The sequence below is a fragment of the Strigops habroptila genome, chromosome 7, assembly GCF_004027225.2.
Source record: "Strigops habroptila isolate Jane chromosome 7, bStrHab1.2.pri, whole genome shotgun sequence".
NCBI classification, from domain to species: Eukaryota; Metazoa; Chordata; class Aves; order Psittaciformes; family Psittacidae; genus Strigops; species Strigops habroptila.
In genome coordinates, this window is record NC_044283.2 from 60,516,706 (window position 1) to 60,544,489 (window position 27,784).

General features: G+C 40.8%; 1 protein-coding gene across 1 annotated transcript; it reads right to left on the bottom strand.

Moving 5' to 3' along the window:
* Window positions 1-4,521: 4,521 nt before the first annotated feature.
* ABCG2 (ATP binding cassette subfamily G member 2 (Junior blood group)) lies at window positions 4,522-26,929 on the bottom strand. Its single transcript, XM_030491726.1, has 16 exons — window positions 26,739-26,929; window positions 20,930-21,142; window positions 18,381-18,440; window positions 17,798-17,912; window positions 16,551-16,703; window positions 15,625-15,782; window positions 14,726-14,877; window positions 13,536-13,640; window positions 11,782-12,032; window positions 9,643-9,725; window positions 8,608-8,697; window positions 7,855-7,979; window positions 7,006-7,160; window positions 6,035-6,124; window positions 5,364-5,461; window positions 4,522-4,912 (listed from the first exon to the last, which is right to left on the bottom strand). The coding sequence occupies exons 2-16, from the start codon at window positions 21,133-21,135 to the stop codon at window positions 4,762-4,764; spliced, it is 1,992 nt and encodes a 663-aa protein (XP_030347586.1). The 5' UTR covers window positions 21,136-21,142; window positions 26,739-26,929; the 3' UTR covers window positions 4,522-4,761.
* Between the last annotated feature and the right edge of the window lie 855 nt (window positions 26,930-27,784).

Consider the following 27,784-nt stretch of genomic DNA (forward strand, 5'->3'; position numbering starts at 1 on the left):
CCTTGATGACTCCCAGAAAACCCAAATTAAACAAATGTCTTTCCTCACAGGTAGTAAATATATGGCCTAGAAGGTTTTTATTGTACCTACCAGCACAGAAGTCACAAAAGATGGCAACATGGTAACACTAACAATTCTGGTTATGGAGTACTGTAAATGTAAATTCACAGTAAGTTTCTTCTGTAAATTGTCTTAAGGATTGTTAAGGCCATTTACACCTTGTGATGAGTGAGTGTCAAGACTATAGAATCAAGGGATAATTCTGTTGAGAACTGTATATCAAATCTGTCACTTGTAATCTCTTTAGTAGGTGCTGCAATTTCACCTATCCTTTAACCACAACAGGGCCTGCGACAGAAGCAAGAACTCTGATAGAAGGCTTGGTATATTGAACCCATCTTCACTGATAAACACACACAATTTTCAACTAGTACTTCCAAATCACTTGAAAAGATGCAGTTTTCAACTTAAAGAGAAATCCTAATTGGAATTGGATGTCTTTCCTGTAATTATTTATTACTTTGAAAACTGGACTTCAGTCAATTACTTGTAGTAAAATAAGTCAAAGAGGAGGAAGCTGCTTTTCAAGCATCACTGAGCAGCATGGTATTAGTTGTATCTAGCCAGTTTAGTATCTGTTCTTGCCTTTCATGTAGCAATAACATCAGGTGCTTGCTAGTCACAGAATTTATGGCTGAGAGATTGTAACAGCTGATCAAACAGATGGAAAAGTTGTAATTTAGGCAGTGAATAAAATGAATGTTTGTACCAAGCAGAAATGAATACCTCACATGATATATGTAGGTATTTAGGGGGAAAAAACGCTTCTCCCTAGATCCCTGGTTTGCTGAGGAGGAAAAAGGGTTAGTAAAAACATAGAACCACTGCTATTTAGCAGTGCTATGCTATTACAGCAAATGGAGCGTTCTTTACAAGGAACAAAGAATTACTTTCAGTTACTAGGACTGAAAATATAAACCCCTTTCTGTACTGACAACAATAAAATTTAAAAGCAGTAGCTTGTAAGATTATTGTAAAGCTTCCTTCAAACTAATCAATTCAAACAAATTATAGTACTTCTTAAGAAAGTAACAACCTTCAGCTTGTGATTTATTTTTAATTATTTTGAAGTAGTTCAGACAGGGGGTTTAAAAGCAAAATCTTCAACCAGATTGAATAATTTCACATAAAACCTGAATATAAATAAGTCTTTCAAAGTTTTGTAGAGTCCAGATTAAATTGCTTACTGTTAAATGTAAGCAAACGGAAACAGGGATTTTCAAACACAAAAACACATTCTCAACCATGTTAGTGATACAATCAGGATGATTGAATTTTGTACATCACAGTTGTTTAAGACTAAGTTCAAATGACAAAAATCTGAGGAAGAAAATGGTGTCAGGCAGTTCCGACATTTTTAAACCCAAGCAATGCATGAGTCTTAACGCTATAAACCACTTGATCCATGGTACCCTATCGCTAAGATCCTGCCGAAAGGAGCAAATGTCAGGGATTATTTGGCTCCTAAGCCAATTGCAGTGAAAAACAGGGATCATATCAAGACCAATTTGGAGCAGATTAATGAAAAAAAGCCTTAATGAGCCATGTTCTCCTAAAAGAATGCTTGTAAAGTCCATCCCTAATGAGGGAGGGGAGATAGATAGAGATTGTGAGAAACAAGTCAGGACCATTAACCCTGGGGTATTAGGAGAGTCTAATTCTTGTCACAAGGTCAAGCTTTTACAAAGCAATTATTAAGGATCTCCATAGTATCAGCATACAGGTGCACACACACATACTCAAAGCCTTTTAACCTCGGGCATTCTGGACTCATTTCCCTTCTACTAACCACTTCCCCCCCCCCCCCCCTTTTTTTGTGCTTTACTTGTTCATAAAGGTACATGTTTTAGTGCATATACAGATGATGTACCTACTGGCTTGTGCAAGTCTAATTGTACAAGTGTCCAAACAAAAGGGGAGAACCAAGGTTTTACTTACTTATTATTTCATGATCAGAATTTTACCACCAAGAACGATGGTGCATTCTCAGAGGTACGTGTTTCAGCATCAAACCACAAATTCTAATTCCATTCTCAAGAAAATAGTTGTGATGGAAGACTGTACTGAAAGCTGTTATCTTGATTTGCACGGCTGTAGCCTTCTGCACAAAGGAAGGAATCAAAGGAGAAATTCATACTGGGGAAATTCCACGAGACAGAGAAAAATCAGGATTGTTGCATGGCTTACATTTGCAACCTTCAAAAACCCAAAACAATACTTGGCATCAAAAATGACCAAGGTAAGATTTAAGAGGTTACAGAATGGTCTAAGACTAATGGTACAAAAAATCTTAAAAGAGCAATAACACAGGTACTACTGATAACAAACCAAAAAAGCCTTGGCACTGCCAGAAACAGCAAAGGGCAAATCTTCAGGTCAGGATTGGATCTAAAGTTTATAAATAGTTCCAGCATGTTGGTTCATTGCATTGGAAAGATGGATATTTAGAAAGATGACAGTTCAGTTATTACCAATAATTACCAGTTATTACCATCTCCATTCAGATAAGAATGGAGATGATACGCTCCCCATATATTTAAGAAAGTAGTGTTAAAATACGCCTTTGGCTCAGAAACTGAACTATCAGTACAATGCATAGCATACCTATACATATCTGGTCCCAATAGCTGCAACTCACTTCGGTGCTTTGGCCATTAGTTCTAACAAGCGTCCTACTAAACCTTGAATATGGAGGCAGGACATTCTGAATGCAAAGCACTATTCACCAGACATTTCTCACCCCAGGAATCAGTTAGCAAGTATCAGGATAATTAGGTAAATCGTTCCCTGCAAACCGTTTCGTAATAGAGCTGGAGTGTCTGAATTAAATCCAGATTTACTGACTCATTTTAATACAACAAGGACTCCTGAAAAGCCGTGTGGAAATCTCTTGTCTTGCGGGCAGCATTTTACACAGCAGTGTAACATCTCAGACCTTACCGTAAGAGGGAGCTACAGCTCATTTAAGTGATACTTACCTTGCATAACCAATTGGGCTCTAATGCAAGTCAAATATTTTATTTCTTTACAAACGCAGCCAACACAGTGCAAGGTGAGAGGTTTAAGTCTGTTTTAGCCAGTGCCGGTCACTGTGACCAGAACCCCCAGCTGTGGAATGCTCGCTGATCTATCTGGAGTACTGCAAGGCATTTTGGCAGGGCTATGGTACCCCTGGCCTGCTGTCAAACACTTTGAATATGGAATAGTGAGACAGGTGAATAGGCAAGAAGATTGTCCTGCCTTGCCTCGCCATCCTAAATGTAAAAGAAAACACAGAACTAAATGTAAAAGAAACATGGAACAGGCATTCAACTTCTGCATTTATCCTTTTCTCCCCTCCCTTCTGTGAGAAATTGTGCTGTGAGTAACTAATAACACTCATGGATGCAAATCTGAGTAGTATGAAGCATGCTGGTATGCATCCTGATGACCTTTTCCATGTTTAAATAGCTTTTATGAAATATATTCCCATTGACTTTAAATGCTTATGTAAAATCTGAGCAAAAGAGTAGGTTAGGATTTAGTGCTCACATGGTATTTCCTGAGGATAAATTCTTCTCCTGGCAAGTAACTAAATAAACTTGACCCTGTTGATGGTTTGATTGCTAAAATAAGATTATAAATATTGTCCCAAAAAAGAATTGTAGACAATACTGCTTAGTCTCAGGTTTTTATGCTTTCCAGAAATATTTGGGATCTCTTTATTTAAAAAATCATATATATTATTTACAAAATATAACAATATAAATGAAGCAGGTGAAATAGAGATTGGCTAAATTCTAAAAACAAAGCAGAGAGAAAGCTGGTTAGGGTCACATCTCACAGAACAGGGTAACACTATGACTATTCTCCCAAATCTCAAACAGAAAAGACACTTTGAAGAAAAAGCAAATAAGCAACAAGTTCAAAATATATCTAACCCAGCGAGACTATCCTAAATGCTGTGTTGTTTAAGCCTAAACCAAATCCTTTCCATGGAATTATAGGATGTGAGATAGGACAATTCCATGTATGTAAACTATCTACATATGAATATATGGAAAGGTGTTCGACATATATTCATATATAGATACTGATCTATGGAAACTAGTTTACAGAGGTTTTATTACAGTAAGCTTAGTACCTGACAGCTCAAGTCTGCATGGAATGTTCCCTGGGGGTCTCAAACAGCAAAGGCAGGTATTTACCTCTACTGTGCATTCAGAGGTACATTTATCACCCAGAGAGGCCATGTGCATCCTTCCTTGCAGCAAAAATATCTAAGAGCCTAAGAAGAAATGAAACCATTCTGAAAGGAATCTGGAGAAGTAAATGAGGTAAAAGCAAAGTATAAGTTGGCTTGCCAGTGCATGTAGGTCCTATTTGAAAGATAGAACCATTATTTTTGGTTTTCAGGTTAAGCCATTAAATACTAATTTCATTGTTTAACAAATTCATAGCTACATCACGCAGAAAGTCTGAACAGTCCCTTGAAGAAGTGAATAGTTGTCTCTTTTTTCCGGCAAAGAGAACTGAGGAATGCTATACATCAGCAAAGTACTGTAATACTAAGTGTTTAATATAGAAGGATGGCATTCACATTGTTGAGTTGTGTAATCGTAAACAAAATTTAAAGGAAGGTCTCTTAAAAAAGAACCAAGTCAGATCACAGTCAGTTTATCAAACTACTGAACAGTGGGAACTGTGGTTTTCATTCTGGCTTTAAGAGAACTTCTTCATGAAGTGCAGTTTCAGGTATGCAATGGTAAGGAATATTATGGTCATGCAGACGAGAGCCAGGTGGTTCTGCCACAGGCCCCAGCTATTTGCATCAATGCCTTGATTTTTCAGATACTCCTCTCCAGAACACCACCTATGGGTAAATACACACACATTTGTAAACTTAGTCAGTTTGAATTACCTAGGAAGAGCCCTAGAAGTTGCCATGTGGCTTTATGTCTATAGCAGACCAGCTACATGTTATTTAATTTTCTATTTGTAAATTTGTTTTTCTTCTAACTACAATGGGTTTCCTGTAGGAAGCTGAAATGGATTTTGTGAGGCTGTGTAATTGTAGTGCGTGTGTGTTTCAGAAAATCCAGTTTAAAGTGAGAAGCATAATGCCAGATATTTCTAGTGTTATCAATACTAAATATGACTATAAGTAGAATGTTCTCTGCAGACAAAATGCAAAAACCCAGTGAAAATGTCATTTTCCATATAATATATTCTGCTGGTCATTAGTGAGTATCTCACAGACAAATGTTCTAGGACTCTGTAAGTTACTGGTGATGGGATTCATTTTAATGTACCAGAATACTCACAGCTGGCTTATTTGTGGATAATTATTGTTGCTGATTAAATTTGTGTTGTTGGTGCTGCTGCAAAAGTTCAGACCCGTCAATTCATTGATTTGTAAAGCCTTTTAAAATAAAAGAAACAATGACAACATAAATTAGTAGGTAAAGAAATGATACTTTAACAACATGAGATATAATTCAATTGCCAGGTTTTAACACCTCCCTCAAGCTAGACTATTTCTGCACAGGCATATTAAAGCCCAGATCTCTCTGCAAAACATCATCCTGCTTTAAATTATCAAACATTAGCAGGAAAGTTTTAGTTGACGAGGTTTTGATTGATGGAAAAGAGAAGAATTGGTTTTTTGGGATAACATTGTTCTTTACTCTGTATTGTTTTTGTCCAGCTGCATTCTAGTGGATGTAGCTGTTTAGTGCCTCTCTCATGCGAGGTGTTTCCAAAATGGGTGTTTGGTGTTAACAGAAATGGGCCCTCCTAAACAGCACTGGGTGCTGGCTGATGAGAAGCCTTTCTTGTTTCAAGACATTTCCCTGTGTTCTGAGGTTGCTATATTTAATTAGCTTACCTTTTGCTCATTAGCCTGTAAAGTTTGGAGTTTTCTTTATCATGAACAAAGACATTCCTTTCTAGCAAATCTTTTCCAAATCTGTGCACAGGAACATACAGCACTTACTGTCATTCCATATCGAGGGATGCTAAAGTATTTGAGCCAGGCGAGCCAGGGCAGGATGCTTCTGAGGTTGACCAGCAACCCAGAGAAAATCTAGATACAAGGATAACAAAAAAGCCACAACAACAACAAAATAAATTCCAAATTACATACTGTTACCGTGTTCTTTTCTAGCTCTTGATTCTGCTTCTTCAGATCAGAAACAAGTGGGAAGGCATTTCTGAAAGATAAAACTCTTCCAGTGGAAGAACAGGGGAGAGGGTACAAATCATTTCTGTTACCCTGCTTTGGGCCATAACCTCATGTAGCCCTTCTCCCAGAATGAGTAACAGGGAATGCTTTCACATGTGGATCAAAACCAAATGCTTCCCATCTGTGGCCCCACATGGGTTCACTTGAACTGTCTGCTGTAACTCAGATGCGAGGAGCTGCTGAGGTTGTGCACTTGGTTTTGCTTGTGTGCCCTGGGTCTGAGGCAATGTGGGTTTCAGCTGTTGGCTCAGCATTGCCTCATTGTTTATGGTGCCTGTCCTCTAACTGTAGCTGTTTGTGTATTGTCTGGTTCTAACATGACTGATGATTGGGTCTGCAGCTGAGGAGAGAAACTCCCTGAGAGAGAGCAAGTTCATGTCCTCAGCCAGCCAAATTTGCCTTTGGCAAAGCTAAAGGAGAGCAAGCAAAATATAGCTCTAGGCTGCTTTTCTGCTTTCCAGGCAGTAGGCTGACTGCCAGAGCTACAAACAAAAGGGCAGAGGAACCACCCTCCTCCCCTCACACCCAGTCCCCACGGTTCCTATTAATTAAAAGGACAAATGAGAATATTTCACCTCACAGTCTCAGAATATTCAAATCAGAAACATATTTGACATACTTGACCCCACGATCTTTTTGCAGAATTCAGCTGAACTCTGTTCTTGTGGGATATCTTCTAGGATTTCAGGATTCAGTCTAGAAAACTGAATAATGCTACTCACAGTCATAAAAACAAATGTGATCGTCATGAGCAGGTTTGCTACAGCGTCCGTGCTCTCTCCTGCTGCAATGGCTAATGCCATAGAAGTGGCTGTGTAGGACACCATCATAAGGGTAAAAAACATTGTAAAGAAAGCTTCTACAGTTGGTTTCAAACCTTAAAGATCAGAACAAGAAGGGTTTCAGTATAATCCTGCCAAAAGCTCTTCCATAACCTGAATACTCTTCTGACTTAGGTAGTGTATCCTGCCTGCAGAATACATATCATCTAACAGCACCAAGACCCAAGACTGCAGTGGGGCTTGTGAGAACCCGTATGTACATGCTCTGTCAATGGAGGACAGGATGAAAGTAGTATGTCTTTAACTGCAGTAGCACTGGAGATAGCAGAATGGGTAGAAATTAACAGTACTGTACTCCACCCAGTCCAAGGTGAACCCTTTACTGTGTCTTCAAGTTGTCTATTGGAGGAGGAATTTCTAGAGCACTTCCATGAGCAGCAGTTGTATAGCACTTCACTTGTTTCCAGCAGACAGCTGGAAAAAGTATGTTGTAAAAGTCACTGGAAGCTAAGGTGGCCATAAACAAAAAGGAATAAATCAAACCTATGTAGTAACGGCACATTTCCTTCTAAGGACAGTGGAAATGAGACATGTCACAGATTTAGACAGGAAGCTTAAACCTTTGAAAATGTGTCTTTTCTGTAAACAGCGTGTTATGATAAAAACAGGCACAGTAACCACTGCCATGCTGAAGGAGTACTTTTGCCTATATAAATATATATGTATACATGTACATATATAAAATGTTAATGCCTTGTTGGTTTGTTGTCTGAAGGAGACCATACTTGCCTAACATGAAGTAAATTATACAGGAGAAGGTGATGCTTGGTATAGTCCTCATGGGTATTAAATCAGCCATTAGCTTTGAGATGAAATATGCAGATATTCTGTAGTATCCACTGATATATTCATGTCTGGAACATATATACAGCATATTACAAATTTAATCACTAAAAACCAGTAAGATTTTCATGTGAAGACAAATGAATTCTAACTCAAACTGGAAAAATCAACTAATTCTTTCATGGTTAGGCTGTAATGCAAATGACCGGTACGCCACGTACTATAGTCATGGTGCCCTTTTCATATGCAAATGAATATGGATACTTGTGTACACAATTTTTAGTAAACATATGTGTCACATCATCAAAACAGAGAGAGAGGCTACAGCTTAAATAATTTTCCTTTTCTACACAGTGTAATCTGCATAACTTTAAAGAATCCAGTTAGATAATATTTACTGCCCTCACTAGCAAGTCACAAACTTACTAATCAATACCTACATTGAGTATTCAGGTATTTTTTTTCCCACTTATGTTAATAATTTTAAACTCTGAGCTGTTTGCAATCATAGGTACCATTTGGGGGATTTGCAGACAACTCACTAGCAGGCTAAAAGAGTACATTTGCAACGAGCACTAACAACGAAGTAATTTGAAAACTCTGCACTAGGTGTACTTAAGTGACAATTGGCTACAGCAGGGCAAACAAACAAGCTCTCTAGCAGTAGCACCTGACAACCTTTTTGCATGTTTTACTTACATAAATATCTTTTTTTCCACAACAAAGAGTTCAATAGCTGAAATGCTGCTGAAACACTGGTTGGTTGTCAGAAAGAACATTGCACCCACTCTAGAAAAAGCAAACCAGCAAGCTGTTATTAAAGATGTGATGTAAATGTAGCGTTTCTGCTGCAGTATATGTAAATCCAGCCGTAGTGCCTGGAGCTCAGCAGTATGTGACTTCCTACCCTGAATTCCATGGGAAAAGGCACATTAAAAATTCTCAGTCTGTGAGGCATTTGTCTAATGCAAACTGTGAGGAACTGAATAAGCAATGTGAGAAGTTGTTTTCACCTTTTCCACTAAAATGTAAGGCTTTCATATCCAATTGAAAACTGGGCAATTTTAAAGTAAATGCTATGGAGTGTTCCAAAGCTTTCTTTTGTTGCGAATCCATTTTTCAGGTCATGTACATACAGCTGTCAAAATGACACACAAACAGAATAATTGTACAATCTAGTTTTAGATGGACCTTCTGACTTGTTGCTGGTAAACTCTAGTATGTATACAGAAATAGTCACAAGAGCAAAGCTTTAGTTACCCAGGCTATGTAGCCAAGTCTATATATTTTAATCTTTAATCTTTTTATCTTAGCGAAATCTTTGCAGAAAAGAAGTTAAAATGCTGCCATGCTGAATTAAGCCTTTTTTAATATGATGTCTGCTGTTTGGTGTTTCCAGAAATCTGACTGGCACTGAAAAATGTCATCCATAGTGTCACTCAGTTCGTTTGGACTGCTTGTCCAGGTTACAGCACGGCAGGGCAGAACTGCATCCCTCTCAGTTCTGCAGGGACCTTCCTAGAGGCAGAAGAATATCCTCACTTTGAAGTCACTAATGTAGGCTTGGCCTTACCTACTGACGTGAAGGGAAGCATTGGTTTTAAAGAGGTAGCTATAGTTCATAAGGAGCTCACGGGTTCCCTCTCATCCTCCAAGCTGTTTGTTATCCTACCAATCACAGCGATGAGGGAGCTTTATCAAATTGTTGGATATCCATTACCTAAACTGACTAACCTGTTCTGTAGTCCAGTAGAGTCCTCTTTAAGTCCAAAGAAAATTGCACCTATAACCAGTCCAAGGAAAGCCGTAACACACAGCTAAATGTAAAATAGAAAAGAAGACGAGTATTATTCTCATTGCTTTCAAAGCTTCAGTAGGGCTTTTTTTAAGTACATAGTGGGCGAGTGTAGCTAGCACCAGTGATGGGAGGAGGATGATAGCAGGGGCTCGGTGGGGTAGGTTAGAAATAGGGAATAGCACCTTTCCCCTGAGGAACCCCTCATCACATCTGGGGAACCTCAGCCATGCTCCTTTCCCCCACCACTGTTTCAGCCATTCTTGGATGTCATGATTAAGTTAATTGGTGATGTATTGCAACAGCACTCTCCCTGCTTATCCTCTCATCATTCATCCTCCTTGAGACTCCCCATCTGCTGTCAGTGACAAGGGTTGCTTCAGCTCAAGGGATGACCATGGCTCTTCATGCAGTGTTTCTGCAGGGGTTTCTGGAGCCATCTCAATGCTACTATGATCTTGGCAACCAATAACCAAAAGCTATCTTTCCTGACTGCTGGATTTGGGATGACAGTTTATTTTCACGCTCCACAATGTGTAATCGCTGGGCTCTATCACACATCTTATTCATGGGATTGTTTTTAACATGAGCAAGATACTATGATCAGGCTATAGGTGTACTGGTATTTGCAGTCTGTCACACCGTTTAAATCGCAAAGACACCAGCTGCCTCAAGGATGTCCGAAATGTACATCACACTGTTTTAATACTAAATGCAAATGACAAAAATCTCAGCAAAACTGATGGCATCAAGCAGTTCTGTCATTTTTACGCATGAGCAATGCACGAATCCTAACACCATAAACCCCGTTGATCCGAGGTACCCTATGGCTAAAATCCTGCCGAACGGAACAAACGCCAGGGATTATTTGGCTCTTAAGCCAATTGCAGTGGAAGGTAGGGATCATATCAAGGCCAATTTGGAGCAGATTAGTGAAAGAAGGCTTAATGAACCATGTAAAAAGAATGCTTGTAAAATCCATCCCTAATGAGAGATGGGAGATAGAAGAGATTGTGAGAAACAAGTCAGGACCTTGGGGTATTAGGAGATCCTTGAGAATCTAATCCTTGTCACAAGGTCAAGCTTTTACAACGCAATTATTAAGGATCTCCATAGTATTAACATACAGGCACACACACATACTCAAAGCCTTTTAACCTCGGGCATTCTGGACTCATTTCCTCTCTGCACTGGGTATTTGTTTAATCATTGTATAAACCATGATGAAGATAATTTATACCTCTGTATTGGGATCTATTTTTCTATTGGCTCTTCTAGAATTGCTGAGAATTGCAGTGGGAATTTTAATGGTGCTGGGACTGCAAAGTTTGGCCCATGACTTAGAGGATTCCTGAGGATTAGTCATTCTGCAGCCAGGGATTCTTTATTTTTGAAGGCAATGTGCAGCTTTGAAGAAATCTACATTTTTGGTATTGATTCTTCTGAAAAAGCAGCACCAACAAGGCCATTCATGCAGAACATGCTCACCTTCTCTGGCAGGTGTTAGAACCTATTGACGTCTTCATCACATCTCCAAAAGACATCATTGCCATTAGGAACAGTGAAATGACCAAATGACACTCATATTCTGAGACTGTGAAAATACTTTTACACTTGAGCAAGCTGCCAGCACTTCATTGTGTGCTGAAGTTCAGCTAAGTATCCAAGCGTAGTCTGTTAACTTTCCCTGGCCGGGAAGAAAATCTGAGGCCAAATCCCACAGTGCCAAGCCTGGACAATTAGAGTCGAGTCTGAAGAATGTTCTTGAGTAAAGGTGTGAAACTACTTGGGAGATAATCTGTTCTTGGCCGGGAGCAAGAGCATACCCTGCTGGACAAGATTTTGCCTCCCAAAGTCTTTCAGTAGTTGAAACTTAATTACTGAACAGCCCCTCATGCTGCTTATTTGGAAGCACTCAGGACATCTTTCAGTGAAGCAGATTTCTAGACTTGAAAACTCTTCTTTCAGATCTTACTGCAGTTAAAATATCAAGAGGCAAAACAGTCCCAATGACTTATCTAACACGAGTGGAATAAATGCAATGTATATCACAAAACGGTAGATACAAATAGTGTTACCTGAGCTATGGAAGCTTGAGGGTTTCCTACCAGGTTTTTAAATGTGCGCTTGGACACCCATTTCAGCTGATGAAGGAAGGAATTGGCATATGTGATTTGCTGGAAAACTGCTTTTGTTTTCTTTTTATTTCCCAAAGAAATACTCTCTAATACAGCTTTTGTTTCTTGGTAGTAGGCAGAGTTGAAGTATTCTTCTGCTAACTTCTCAGCCAAAGTTTTATCATATTCAGTGTGTTCTTCAGTGCTCTCCGCTGAAACAAATTAAAAAGAAATACAACTGTTTCAGTAAGGGATGGGAAGATTGTTTGGGAGCTAAGCCAGGAGAGTTATGTTGGGGTGGGAGAGTTACTAACAAAGCAGAAGAATTAATATGTGCATTTAGTTCCAGTGATTCATTGCACTCAGTCTCATAGCATGCAGTTCAGAAGAGTCAGTATAAATAAGACCAAACCTCTGTGTTTGCCTGTGCAACCTGTCCCACAGGCAGCAGCTTCACAGCAGACTATTCTAGGTAAACCCTTGTCTCCCAATGAAGTTTCAAACTGGCAACAGTCTGACTTTTCATCAAGAAGTTATTTCCCTCCTCACCTTGGGTTTCTACAAGTGATCTGTTTTGCAGATCTGATGAGCTAATCCTAGACCTCCCAGACTTTTAGATCCAGGTAATCCTGCATGTATCTGCTTCAGTCAAACCTTTGAGTCTGTCAAGTCTCCAAGAAATTTCAGCTGGACTCCTTTTTTTCTCAACTGTAGTCCAGTGTGTGCTTTCCCAATGACAAATACAACATGTGTTGCCAACTATAATATTAGTCAGACCCTGAACACAGTCAGCACTTTTGTAAAATGTTGCTTCTTTGGTAAAGATATAGTGAAACTCTGTTTGGGCACAGAGGGTATTCATTATTTCATTTCCCTTTCAATTCACGTGAAAGGAGTGTGCTGTTAATGAGTAGCAACAGACAGGATGAAAAGGAGTGCTACTGGACGTAGGTGAGATTTGCTTTATTAGTTTGGGCATCATTTCTGCCTTACCACAACTCCAGAGAAGCATCACGAGAACACTGGTCCCCTATCTCTACCTTCCCTTCCCACCCTACTCAGAGGAAGGAAACCGGTAATTTCATAACAGATAAACTATTCCATTAGGTAAAAATTACAAGTCATAACCACATCAAATTATCAAATTCCATTTCCCTAACTGGAAAAACTGTCCTGGTTTATTGTCTCTCCTTCTGCAGGACTTCAGTTTGTTTGCCTCAAAGATGAAAGAAGATCTTTCTCTGTGTTGAGAGGTAACAAAATAGTTTATTTTTCCACGTATTATACTTTCAACACAGAAAGACATTCTTTCACTTTTAACATCTTGTCATTTGAGTGTGACACAAAAGTAGACAGGTCAGTTTGTGAAGAAATGGATAGCAATGATAAACTACTAAATATCTATTTATGACAGGCAAACTATTCTCACATACACAGGAATATTTTATATAGTAGTACGTGAATTTGGTACTTATTTCAGGCTATGTTAATTATTTTTCATGTATAAACAAAAAAGATTTAGGAGACTGTGGGGGTTTTTTTCCTACAAAGCAACATGGATCATCAGTATGTGATACTCTCATGCATACAAACAACCATACGCTTGTACAACATGGTTACTGGTTGACACCTGCAAGCAATGTATCTGTGGTGTGCCAGACACCTTCTGGCAAAATACACATTACGACAGTTTCATTCAGCTCTGTGTTTCATACCTGTGCCAGTTTCATTAGTCTTGCTCATTGCCACTGCAGTGGAGTCTCCATTAATGACGTCCAGGAAAAAGTCAGCAGGGTTGTTGTATGGCTCACACTCGTAGCCTGCAGTGACAGCATTACAAGCTTTAAGTGGTGGTTGTGTGACTGGCAGAATGCTGTGCATGGCTATCATAGTATCAAAGAATGGTTTGGTTTGAAAGATCTTAAAGCTCATCTAGTTCCAGCCCCCTGCCATGGATTGGAACCCAACCTTCCACTAGACCAGGTTGCCCAAAGCCTGGCCTTGAACACTTCCAGGGATGGGGCAGCCACAGCTTCTTTGGGCAACCCGTTCCAGTGCCTCACCACCCTCCTTGTGAAGAATGTCTTCCCGATACCTAATCTAAATCTACCCTCTTTCAGTTTAAACCCATTATGCTTTGTCCTATCACTACTTACTCTTATAAAAAGTCCAGCTTTCTTGCAGGCCTCCTTCAGGAACTGAAAGGCTGCTGTAAAGTCTCCCCCGAGCCTTCTATTCTACAGGCTCAAGAAGCCCAACTCTCTCAACTTGTTTTCATAGGAGAGGTGCTCCAGCCCTTGGAGCATCTTTGTGGCCCTCCTCTGGAGTCACTCCAGCAGGTCCACATCCTTCTTACGCTGGAGGCCCCAGAGCTGGATGAAGTACTGCAGGTGGGGTTTCATTAGAGCAGAGTAGAGGGGCAGGATCACTTCCCTCAACCTGCTGATCACGCTCCTGTTGATGCAGCCCAGCATACGATTGGCTTTCTGGGCTGCCAGCACAGTTTGATGGTTCACAGCCACATCACTGCCCATTGAGCAGCCTGCACTACAAGCACTGCAAGCTTTAAATGGTCTGTGCTAACCCAAGAGATGAATGGCACTGCCAGACAGCTCTATCAGTGAAAGTAAAGGTGACAGCTGGCAAAGTGCCCTTCTCAGCTCTAGCCTGGGCTTTGTCTAATTAAGATAAGCTCAGGAACAGTTGATTAGAGGTCAGCCCTATCATCCAAACCCACATATGGGTCCAGAGGTGAAAAAGCAAGATAAAATGCTTAGCCTGTTAAAATCCCTGGCTTGCTAACACACACTATGTTCAATTCTGATCAAGTGCTGTTGGCATTTCACTGAAGTTAATGCAAACTAAAGATGCTGCCGCAGTTGGCCCTGCTGTGAGTTGTGCTCACCAATAGACTGGAAGTACTCCATGGCATGCCTAGTGGGTCCGTGGTACAGCACTCTCCCTGCGGCCAGCAGCGTCAGGTTGTCAAACAGTCGGAATATGGAGTACCGAGGCTGGTGGATGGAGAAGATTATTGTTTTTCCTTGTTTTGCCATCCTGAATGTGACAAACAACAGGAGATGTTAGCTTTGCAAGTTGATTCAGCCTTTAGATAAGAGAAATTACAAGTTCAGTTAAGCTATAGTTAAATTTGATTAACTTGGTGGATGGGGTTGGAGGGGAAGGAAAGAAAAAGAAAATATTTGGGACATATTTGTAGTGTCTGTGTGAGAAAAGAAAGTTCCCTCTCACTGGGAATGCTGTTGGAGGGGAAGGTCCTGGGAAGATTTTGATGCAAACAGAAACCTCTGAAGAAAGGCATTTGAGTCTTCTTTGCTTGTTGTAAATGCAAAACTATGTGAAATTTGCAAACGAAAAACATGTTGTGCTTGTTTTCCCAAGATAGACCTGAGATTTTGCTTATGGCAAAACAGCCAGCTGTGTTCTAACTACTGTCCATATTAAAATCGATCACTTTCCCAGACAACAGGCATTTTAATCACTTTTCTGGCCCAGGCAGACATGAAAATAAAAAGGAAGCTGCCTGTGACAGCTATCACAGACAAATTGTAGTCCTGGCATGCACATGCTTTGCGCAAGGTGTTTTGTGTACCGCTGTAAGCAGCTGCTTTGGAGTGAGAGAAATCATACATCCTTTTTCCTAACCCTTTTGCAGCCTTGGCTCACTCATAAACAATTACATGTCTGATTTCCCTGTTTGCCTATTCTGTGATTTAAGTCAAATACAACTGAAACATAGCAGAGTGAGTAGCGAAAACAGGAAGTTGTTTCCAAGGCCATCACCTTTTCAGTAGCAGTAGAACAGCATTAGCAGTGCTGGCATCAAGTCCCGTAGTTGGCTCATCCAAAAACAAGATGTCAGGATCTATGATGAGCTCCATCCCAATACTCGTCCTTTTGCGCTCTCCTCCAGACACCCCACGAGTGAACTGTGTGCCAACCTGCCACAAAATAAGAAACTTGTCTTGTTTGGCCTGACAACAAATGCTTGAGTGAACAGTATCCTACTGACATGGCAGCATTTGGGAAGAGTTGTAAGAAATTTTGACCCTACTGTCAGTGCAGATGTAGATGTTACTTCACACAGGCCAATTCTCAACATTATTATTACTTGAGGTGTTCTCTTTTTTCTCCAGCAACAGACTACCTTTCCCTCCCCCTCAATGTAACAGCATATGTCAGTCAGTATTATAGCGGCATCTATACAGGTCACCATACAGAAACGTTATTGTAGTACTGAAATAGTCTGTTTAATTTTACTCTTTTTTTATCTGCCAAGCTGAGCCATTTGGTTAATTAAAGAAATCACTTAATACCTGGGGACACTTTAGAGCAGCCTTCCAGTATCTAAAAAGGACATACAAGGAAGCTGGAGAGTGACTTTTTAGAAGGGCAGGTAGTGATAGGACAAGGGGAAATGGCTTCAAGCTGAAAGAGGGGAGATTTAGATTAGACAGTGGGAAGAAATTCTTCACTGTGAAGTTGGTGAGACACTGGCACAGGTTGCCCAGAGAAGCTGTGGCTGCCCCATCGCTGGCAGTGTTCAAGGTCAGGTTGGATGGGGCTTGGAGTAACCTGCTCTAGTGGGAGGTGTCCCTGCCCATGGCAGGGGGGTTGGAACTAGATGAGCTTTAAGGTCTTTCCAGCCCAAAACATTCTGTGATTCTATGATTTGTTCATGATTTAAGCACCATACTTACACACCTTACCTTGGAATCTGCCACTTTACTCAAACCCAGTTCCTTGATGATCTGATTCACTCGTTCATTTTTCTCATGTTCCTTCACTGACTTGGGCAAACGGAGTGCTGCTGAGAACTTCAAATTTTCTCTTACAGTCAGGGTTCCCGTCACCACATCATCCTTCATTTAAAAAACGAAACAAAACAAAACAAAAAGTAGCTACTTGGTGGTCACTTAGCAATTGCTATTTTGTTCCTCTGAAAACTGCATCTACCTGTGTTTTATGTTGTCCCTGCAAGGTAAGGGATAGTAGCAGCTACCAGAACATGCAGTAAGGTGCATCTTCAATGTCTGTGTCATAGCAGAGAGTTGATTTCATGCATGTAATTGTATTTGCCTTTATTTATAAAACAACACAGTACAGGAACATCCTCCATCATGCATGACACCAAAATGCATAAATAGCAACGTATCCAAAACTATCCCTCACATCTTCTTACCTTACTCAGATTTTTTGAGGTGTTGAGTGAGATACTGAAGGGCTAAAGGGATCTAAGGAAAAGAGAGGTTGGGTCCACGGGGGGTAGGGTGAAGGTTTTCCAAGCTTGTTTCAGCAAAGGAGGAAGGAGGGTAGATTTTTTCAGTATTAGCTGCTTGTCTCTTGCAAAAGAGATCTGTCAGATGTAGAAAGTTCAAAGAGTTATGTGTGCTTTGATAGACTGCCTTTCTGTAACATGCTGACTGCACTTTTCTAAGGGGTTTTCATAGATGCATCTCGTCAGGTGTTGATACACTACAAGCATGCTGTTAAGCACGGGTAGCGGGGAGGGGAAGAAATTAAGAGAGAGGTACAGTTTTCCTTCTTTTGTCCTTTACATGTCTTTCTCTGCAGCCCACGCTGGCACAACAAAGTTGTTCTTAGAATGGGACTTAGTGACATTGCCCCTGGGCATGCAGAGGTACAAGCTGTATATTACCAGAAAGCACCATACTTAGAAAATACTCCATGCACATTTTTAGCCTATGGCTGTTCCCCCAAATGGAGAACAAGAAGGGATCCAAAGCACCTGCTCTTGTTGGCTTAGAGCATTAAAGAAAGAGAGTCAAATACAAAGCAAAGTATCTTTTCCAGTGAGGGTGGATGTATAAAGAGTTGCTGTTGCACCAGCCTCGATTCTTGGTTCAAGGCAATGTATTTGGAACACAGCAGCAACTTCTTACAACTGCAGTCAGAAGAGGACAGTAAAATCCATAGAGTGCTAAAAAATACTTACCTGTACTACATATCCAGAGGTACATTTAAAGTTGGCAGGCTGAGGAGCTCCATTGATCAAAATGTCTCCAGAAAGCCCATGGGGATCCTTCCTTGCAGCCAAAATGTCAAGCAGACTAGGAGAAAAGTTGGTTACTTTGTTGGATGAGTATGCAGGAAGTAAGCTCTCTGAACCACAAATCCAGTTCATGGAACAAAAAGCTATATAAAAGTATCCCATGGGTTTTTTTTTTTGCTATTTAGAAAAATCCCCAGCCACTTTCAAGGGCTGAGTTTCTCTTGTCCTGGTTTCCTAAGGAAAGGAGATCTGTGCAATTTCATAGTGCATGTGTGTTATAGCATAACTGAGAGTGATATGTGAGGATTGTGTATCAAGAAAGTGTGGACTAAAATTGAATTACACCTGTGTCATGTAAGGTGATTGTCTTTTTTGAATTCAGATATTTCTCAGAAACCAGTGAGATTTGCACAGACCTAAATGAAAGCAAAATCTTTCCCTCAAAGTATTGTCCATTACTGCTAAATACGTGCAGAGTCATTTTCTCCTTGGTGTAATTTCTGAGTAGGGCAAAGAGGGAACTTACGACGTTTTACCACCGCCAGTGGGTCCCAAAATTGCATTCAGTCCTGGTCTCATGATGCCACTGTAAGACAAAACAGATAGGTTTTATAAAACAAATGGGTGATTTTCTCTCTCTCACTGTGTCACCTGGTAGGCTAATGTAAATTATCTGTAGAACTGCCTTCTGCATCCCATTAATTTTGGAATTAATGTAGCTGCCTGATCATAAACAATATTTATGATCTGTCAAAGTCCACCTTCATTTTTTATTCCTAATTCAAGAAGAACTAATCCTCATATGATGAAGACAACACAGAAATTGTGAGTAAAATGTAGCAAAACTGGTACGCGTGCTTTTCCCTCATGGATCTCTACAAGTGAAGCAAACACTTGCTTTAACCCATTCAGTTCTAAAGGTATTATTCTCTTATCAGAGAAAATAATGGCCCTAAAGACAGAACATATTAGGGATTTGCCTGTTCTTACAGAAACCGTAGTTGATAGTTTCTCTGTATCTGATTTTAAGCCACATGAAACTCAAAAGCCAGGTAGAAAAGATTTTTAAGATTTGGGGAAAAGACCCTATAGAAATTATACAGTAGATGCAAAAACCCCTGCCTTTTCTTTATCTTTTTGCTGGATGTTGTGGTTTAAGCCCAGCCAGCAACTAAGTACCACACAGCCACTTGCTCATTCCCCTTGCCCTGGTGGGATGGGGAGGAGAATTGGAAAAAGGTAAAAACCATGGGCTGAGATAAGAACAGATAAGAATTGAAATAAAGTAAAATTTATTATTATTATTAATAACAATAATAATTAATAATAATAATAGGAATAGTAATAATAATGAAAAGGGAGAGGGAGGAATAAAACTGAAGAAAAACAAGTGATGCACAACACAATTGCTCACCACATACTGACCAATGCCCAGCACAGCCCTGAGCAGCAATCATTGGCTCCCACCAGTTTATACACTGAGCATGATGTTCTATGGTATGGAATATCCCTTTGGCTATTCCCTTTGACACAGGTCAAGTGTCCTGTCTCTGCTCCCTCCCAGCTGCTTGTGCCCCTCCTCACTGGCAGAGCATGCGACTGAAAAATCCCTGATCAGGGTAAGAGCTACTGAGCAACAACTAAAACATCAGTGTGTTATCAGCATTGTTCTCTTATACTAAACCCAAAACACAGCACTGCACCAGCTATTAGGTAGAAAATTAACTATGCCAGCCAAAACCAGGACAATGGGAAGTGTGAAGGCATCACTGCTATTTTTCCTGACTAGCCCCTAAAATACATGCTCAACAAACTTTGGTGTACACAAGAATCACATTGCACATACAAATACCTGCCTGTTATGATACTAGGTTTATCTTGAACTGCACTCTGGTACTGGTTGTTATCAGCGATCTGAGTACTTGGCTGTGGACCTGGCCAAGTACAGCTGTTCCTTTCGCTCTTCCTGATGCATATTTGTTCCTTCCCGTATTTGTTGCTTTCAATTTCTTATTGCGGAAATTTATGGTTTCACAGGTTAAGAAGCATATACATTATACATACGTTATGTTATGTTATGTGTGATTTTAACACAAAATAACAATATGTAACAGAAATGTTGCATATGTAACTAGAAATGTTGCATTTTCTAAAAGGGAAAAGCATAATGTGTGTTTAACATTGGTCTTTTACAATAAGCCACACAACGGGCCTTCTGCTCACTTTGTTGCAAATGACCAATGTCAGTCAATTGAGTTACCATAACTTATGGCTCTTAAGGAAAGTAGGAAAGATTTTAAGAGCTCATGTTTAGAACGTGTGGAAATTGCATGGGCAGAGAGTTGGACAGACAGAGCTACACAAAAGGGTGAATATTTATGATAGAGATTGGAGTTAGGGAGCTGAAAGGCATGTGTGCCTTGGAATGGCATACTGTATGAGTACTTGCCACTTAGCTTAACTACTGAACTGTGAATGAGCAAACTTTATGCATAAATTATTGAACAAAGGCCATAACAATGTGATTCCTTTACTACAGTGGTGCTCAATGTTGAGGATGGGAGAAAACTTTACATCTCTTCAAAGTTAACCTAACCCTCATTTATATTACTGTATTAAACACTTTAAGTTAAAACCCCCAAAATTAACCTTCCCAAAGGCTACTTTACCAAAGGAGATGCAAGCATTGAGGACAGGCTGTTGGTATCTCAGTTGAACATCACAGCACAGTGGGAGGCTTGCCAAGTAGTGTGAAACAACCACAGCTGGCTTGTGTGCCCCCAGTGACTATTAGCAGCCAGGAAGGCTGTCCCTCCCTGGTGCCAGCAGTGTGAGCTCTCTATTGTACAGACTAGTACTATTGTACAAGTCTAATGACTGAGGACCACTGAGGCCTATCGGGAAGCTTAAGCACAGTTGATAGCAAGTACAAAGCAACCATACATGTGCATATTTTTTCTAAACCTTAATCAAATTCTGTATATTGTGCTTAGTGGCTCAGTGACTTGAGTAGACTCAACTCTCCAGACAGAAAAACAACATAAACATGCTCTAAAGAGATGTTTAAATACCTACTTGACATCTCTCAAAACTTCTTTATCAGCTGTTTTTTGATAACACAGGAACCCAGTCTTCATCTTCACGTGGTAGGAGATGTTGTGGAAAGTGAGTATGCTTCCTCCCCTGCCAGCTAAGTCTGCAGAGGACTGCTTTCTGCTGGGGGTGCCATTTGTATTTGAGTCTGACATCTGAATACTTAAGTGTGACTGGCCTTCTGCCATCCTTCCTCTAGAAATGAAAAAACAGGAAAGGGGAAGATTCAGTTAGGCACAGAGAGGAAAGATGTGTCTGTTTGGTCCAGTGTTCAGCACCGGAACCTACTGTGGGACTTACAGATGTCCATCTATGTCTCTCTCCTTCAGACATGAAGTTTGCATCCCGTGGGCTCGGACCTGGAGATTTCACAGAGCTGATGAGAAGCTGGGTCTGCCATATTGCTTCACTTCCCATGCAGTATTAGGGAGATAGAAAAGTCCCCCTACACCCTGATGGTCTGTTGTGGTGGGTTGACCTTGATGCCTACCCAGCTGTCCTCTTGAGGTGAATCACTGCTCCAGTGCCTGGAGCATCTCCTCCCTCTCCTTCTTCACTGGCCTTGGTGTCTGCAGGGCTGTTTCTCCCACATTTTCCTCACTCCTCTCTCACAGCTGCTGCACAGCACCTTTTACCCTTTCTTAAATAGGTTTTCAGAGAGGCACTACCAGCATTGCTGACACACCTGGCTTTGGCCAGTAGCGGGTTTGCTGGTCCGGCTGGAGGCAGCTGTGTCCAGCATGGAGCAACCCCAGGTCCTTTCTCACTGACACCAACCCCTCCCTCCCCCCCAGGACTCCACTGCAGCAGCATCTGGCCACGGGTACCAACTGCGTCTATTCTCCTGGCACGTGGGAGTAGATACCTCTCACAGCAGGCACTAGCATGACTTTATGCTCCTTCTGGAGGGCTGCCCCGGCAGAGAGGACTGTACATAAACTCCATTCTTGTTGGAACCCACAGGTACAACAGGTGACTCACTGAAAGACTGGCTCAAAATTATTGAGGTCCAAAATGCCCTTCTGTCCGTCCACTTCATCAGCCTTCTTTCTAGTTTTGATTGTGCTTAATGTTTGCCTGTTAGATACTCTTTTAAAGAGGTGGTTTGACAGTAAAGATACTCCTGCAACCTCTAGCACTCCTGAGCAATGGTAACAAATCTAAAATTGTTTGGTTATCTTTTTTATCATATTTTTCTGACAGTATGGGAACATGGAAACTGACACCTCTACCAAGTAACTCTCTTCCTTGGGTTTGCTTTCCATCTAATAACTAGAAGGTAGTTGTGGAATAATTAAAGTTGGCTCACCTCCCCTGACAGCCAGGCTCCTGCCAATGAGCCATCCACCTGCACTGCAGGGGCATCCCCTTGTGCAGGCAGACCTTTGACCACTTTGTTCTTCCTAAGTGGCACAGGGATGTTTAGGTGGGATCTGGCCTCTCTTTATATATCATGTTGACACACCTGAGTCCAATTACTTTAACTGTCACTACAGGACATGTTAGTAATGCAGTAGTTCATGGGAACAGAGAGGGAAGATGAGCAGCTAGGAGCTCTGGGATGATCAGTCCCATACCCTAGCTTGCAGCAAGGTAGAAGGCAAATTCTGAGACTGTTTCAGACATGCTGAATTAATATGAGAGTGGTTAATAAAATGAGACATAAAAAAAGCTGTTTAATCTAACACAGTCATATGATCACATAAAAACCCAAGCCCTTATTTTGTCAGTTTGCTAAGGTTGTCTGACAGACATCTGGACTCTCCTTTGTGACTATCAATCAGCTCAGTTAAACCCCTGGAAGCCCTACTTTCAGCAACAGACCTGTCTGCATGTAAAGGCTGGTTCATCTGCCTCCCAGTGATGCTATCCCAAATCTAGCCCAAGGCTGCCTTTTCTGCCAAAACTGCAGTCTTCTCTGCTGGCAAATGTACAAGGTCTTAATGGTTTAGTAACCATTAATTCTGGCCCAATTTTCCTAGAATGAAAAGAAACCATGTTCCAAATGTAATTATAATGGGTCTAGCTCTAATTTAAGCTAAAATGGATTTTAAGTAAGTTGAACATCAATTAAATGTGCAACATTTAAAGATTGGAAGCCTCTTATTGATAAACTGCCTATACTATTTTCTACCTGTGCTGGAGGAGACTTAGCTACCTGTTAGGAGGGCAGTTAATTTTTTAAGGCTGTTTATTTAGTAATTTCTGGGCTAATCCAGCTGACATCAATCACTGGCATTTGAAAGGATGCTTTGGTAAAGCAGAGATGTGTGTTCAGAATCGCAGTGGGAACCTTCTGCTGGAAGTCTCACCATGCGCTGAGCAGATGTTTGCTAGCATGCCAAGCAAAGTACCAAACACTCAACATACCAGAACAGTATTTTACTTATCAGACTTTTTTCTCATCTTAATGTTTCAGTATTGCTGATATAAAGTTATGAGCAAATGGGGGAAAGTAGAGTCTGACCTCTGGCATTGTCAACAGAATAATTAAATTCTTCCTTGTTTCTTTTGTTAATTGTTTTGGGTTTTTTTTCCCACAGACCAGCAATAAAACCTAACTCAGCACTTGCACAGAAATTGCAGAGATGCTCTTTAGGAAACAAACTTTTCATGCAGGAATGAAACAGATTTAATCTGCCAGACTGAACTCGACTGGCAGACAATAAGCACAGAAGCAGAATCTATTTTCATAAATACAGGATCACACAACTTTCACAGTCATTCTTAACAACAGACAGTACTTTGAAGTTAAATTTAATTTGCCAATTGGGCTATGATGAGATTGTACACATCCCTGCAAAGAACACTGCAAAAGTGAGATAAATGAGTTACAAGAAGGATTAGACATATCCATAGCAGACAGTTTCTCAATGGCTATTTAATAAAACTGTTGACCAGAAACGTCCAGTTCAGGAAGGCCTGAGCCCACCAATTGCCCAAATCTGCCAGAGAAAAATAGTCTTCTTTGATATTGTCTCTTGTGAAGGCATTGGTTACTGGCAGCTATAAGCAGAGGCTGGATTCATTCTAGCTGGACCTCTGATGTAAATCAGCATGGCCCCTCATGGTTGCACTGAGCTTGTGTTGCTTGCAGTGATAGGGTGGGATGCTGTAGGTGGAAGACATGGATTTGTCTGGGTGCTACTCTTCCTGATGGCTGCCTGTTCAGGCAAAGGTGTATTTGTGGGCATATACCATTTATCAGAGTAAAAAAAAAAAAAAAAAAAAAAAATCTATATTTCAGATGTTGGGTTAATAATGAAAATAATTTTACAATTTCAGAGCTACTAGAATTTATTGCAGAAAGAAACTGAAGAATACTCATCCACTTAAAACTCGAATGGTTATTTCTCAGTTGCTCTATGAAATCTGTGCTAGCCGTCTCTCTTCTCAAAGGAGAGTAACTAACTGCTGCAAAGACTCCATCACAGCAGCTCCATGGGATGACAAAATGACACAGTTCTGGACATGCTGCTGGGAAGAAGCCCTGGGAAGGCCCACAGCCCAGCTTCTCCCTCTTTTTGGGGCTGTCACCATAAGATCAGGGCAGCCTTGGCTTTGTGTGGGTGACTCATGGAAACCTCTGAGAGTGGAAATCTGGATCTTGGCTAACAGTGTGCTGAGAGAAGATGAAGTGCTAACAGCGTAAATTATACCTGTGTGCTCGAGTTAGGCTTTTGATTTGCTTTTCTTTTTTTGGAGACCTTTTTTCCACTGTGGGTAAGTATTTGCAGTGAAATGAACAGTTTGGTATTTTAGAAACCAACCTTTCAATTTTTGATCTAGCAATAAACTTCACCGGAGGAGTACAGGAGCATGCGCCTTTACAGATAATATAACTGTCAAGTCTTTGCAATAGCTCTTTAGGAATGGATTTTTTTGAATGTTGCTTTAGGCCTTGTTTAAAGAATTCTTTATTACCTTTAATGTGACAAACAACCATGAAACATTTTAAGTCAGAGTATGTGCAGGACAAAGAAACAGGCATGATGAATGTTAATCAAATCAATTTCCTTGCAAACTAAAATTCTTTAAATGAAGTTTCCTAGAACTCATTGTCAATAGCATACAAATACCTACTTCAGATCAGAAATAAGCAGAAGATTCAATGACAATGTACACTGCCTGCTGTATTCAGAAATATTTGTTAATGTGTTTCATATACTCATGATACCAGCTCTGGGTATAATATGTTATTTTTGCATCAGTTAAATATAAAATCTATGAACTCTTTAGGAATTTTACAAATTTCTTTTTTTTCCCAAATGTTTTTATTGCCAGCATCAATTTCAGTTCAAGCCTAATAGAAAACCCTTTCTTTCAGAGACATTTAGTGTCAGAATAATTTGTCAGGAGGCAAAGTACTGGATCTTGAGATTTAACCTTTAATTAATGGCAAAATGAAATTGCTTTCTTAAAAAGTATCATGAAATCACTTTGACCACTGTTGCGGTGCACAGAAAATGAACATCTCATACAGTCACTTCCCTGTGTATTCTTCTGAGACTTCTAAAGTACAAAGTCTCATTTTTCCCTACAGACAAGGGACCACTAAACAAAAACATCAAAAAACAACAAAATATACTGCAAAGTTCCATCGATTTAAACCTACTTTAGCCACAGCAATACCGTATCTGGGGGCTTTCAAGCAATTTCAGTCAACTATTTGTATGTCTTAGCTTAGAAAGCTAAGCAACATTCATTCCTGCCAGTCTTCCTGCAAAGCTTTTGGGACCGGCAGGATTTGCAGTTCAAATGAAAACAAAAACAATACTACAGGAGTTGTAGTAAACTTCTGAATGGCAAAATTCAGAAGTGCATTTTCATTGTTTAGTTGATTTTAATCCAGGCAGTTATTCAAAGTACTTTATAGAGAATAAGCACTGAAATTACTGAAGAAGAAAGAGTTTTGGAGACACAGGCAGCTTTCAGCAGTTTTCTAAAGGAAATTGTCACAAACCCTTTAAAAAATAGCCTGTTTTCTTTTTTCTGAATACTTGAAACTGTCAGAGAAACCACAATTAAAAGTGAGCTATTACTTCTCTTAGTTTTAATGGGTACAAAGTTTAGTCTTGCAATCTGCAAGCTGAAACAGTACTGTATGTACTACAGATGTGCATTTTAGGCTTTGGATACATACAGATTCACAGAAGTTGTAAGCATACCTTTATTTCCCTGTAGTCACTTGCACTTACAGGGGTGTAGACTGGCCAGAGAATGGATGTGGGCACACAAAGAGGACAGTACAGCCTAGTACTGCCAGCCCAGGACCATACAGTCCTCTTCCTCAGGAACATGTGTAGGCAGTTAAAACCATTTGAGTAAATAAGGATAATGCGATTCAGGCAATCTGTAAGTTAATTGCCAACCGATTTACTAGGGATTTGCAACCTACCTTCTGTGAAAAGAGCCCTGTGTGTTAAGTGGAGACAGAGTAAGCAGCGCCTTGTGTGTGCAGGCATTTGCATGTGTGTTATCTGCAGTGCATTAACATGCATGGGCAAACTCCAAGTACGGTAGCTTCTGCAAAATATTCTAACTTTTCACCTTTTTACTGGTTTTACTTTACGCCTTGAGACTTTTGCCCCCCATTTATAAAACATATTTTCATTAATTTCCCTTGCAAAGCTGGGAAAATGTAGACAAGTGTTCTGCTGTTTTCCTTGACTGTTGGAGGAAAACAGCTGCTGAATCTAATTCCTTAGTGATGGCAGCATAAGCAATTCATGGAAGAGAAAGCAAGTCACTACCCCAAATTAAATCTGTCTGCTGCTACCAATTCACTTACCAGCAGCAGGTCTGGGTCGGTGCTGCAGGGCTGCTGAGGAGGTGGTGGAGGTGGTGAAAACAAGCAGGAGGCAGGGATGAGAAGAGCGTGGTGTGTAGGAAGGCAGCCCCGGTGGCTCACTCAGCTCCCAGGGCAGGGCAGAGCAGCCCCACCTGTGTTATCACATCTGATGCAGGACGGCTGCAAGCTGTGAGCTGCGTTCCCTGTGCTCCGTTACCCGGGGGAGACTCCACCCTCACCCTGCGCCAGGAGGGCGGGCAGGGGCAGGCGCAACTTTCGCTTTTTTTTTCCTTTTATCTGAACAAGTCTTTTAGCCGCCCCGAGCCAGCCGCATCAGTAGCGGTGATGTTTGAATGAAGTACAGTATCTGCACTGCCACAGGCTTGCAACGATGGTCACATCTGGCAGAGCCGGCAGGGCATAATGAATCGCAGAATCACAGAATGGTTTGGGTTGGAAAGGACCTTAAACATCATCCAGTTCCAACCCCCTGCCATGGGTAGGGACACCTTCCACTAGACCAGGTTGCTAAAAGCCCCATCCAACCTGGCCTTGAACACTGCCAGGGATGGAGCATCCACAACTTCTCTGGGCAACCTGTGCCAGTGCCTCAACCACCCTCACAGGGAAGAGCTTCTTCTTCTAAATCTGAATGTACCCTCCTTCAGTTTAAATCCACTACTCCTTGTTCCATCACTACCTGCTCTCATAAAAAGACCCTCTCCAGCATTCCTATAGGCCTCCTTTAGGTACTGGAAAGCTGCTATAAGGTCTCCCCGGAGTCTCCTCTTCTCCAGGCTGAACAAGCCCAACTCTCAGCCTGTCTTCATAGGAGAGGAGCTCCAGCCCTCTGAACATCTTTATGGCTCTCCTCTAGACTTGCTCGCTGAATGCCAGCAGGACATGTCAGACAAGGCACAGCTGGTTGTGAAGTCTTCTTCCCCAGTGGCCTCCAGATGGTTACTACCTTAGTATGTTTTTCTTCAGTTGAAAATACCTGCAATAATGCAAACGCTATACTGAGCCCATCAGAGTGAGGTTTTCAC

What these genes read in the sequence shown, in the direction of transcription:
- ABCG2 (XM_030491726.1), bottom strand. Translation starts at nt 21,135, where the DNA reads ATGGCAGAAGGCCAGTCACACTTAAGTATTCAGATGTCAGACTCAAAT. An exon ending in ACTGGCGGTGGTAAAACGTC is followed by an intron (nt 17,913 to 18,380) that starts GTAAGTTCCCTC and finishes CTTTTCTCCTAG; the next exon opens with TCTGCTTGACATTTTGGCTG. An exon ending in CCTCTGGATATGTAGTACAG is followed by an intron (nt 16,704 to 17,797) that starts GTAAGTATTTTT and finishes TTTTAAATGAAG; the next exon opens with GATGATGTGGTGACGGGAAC.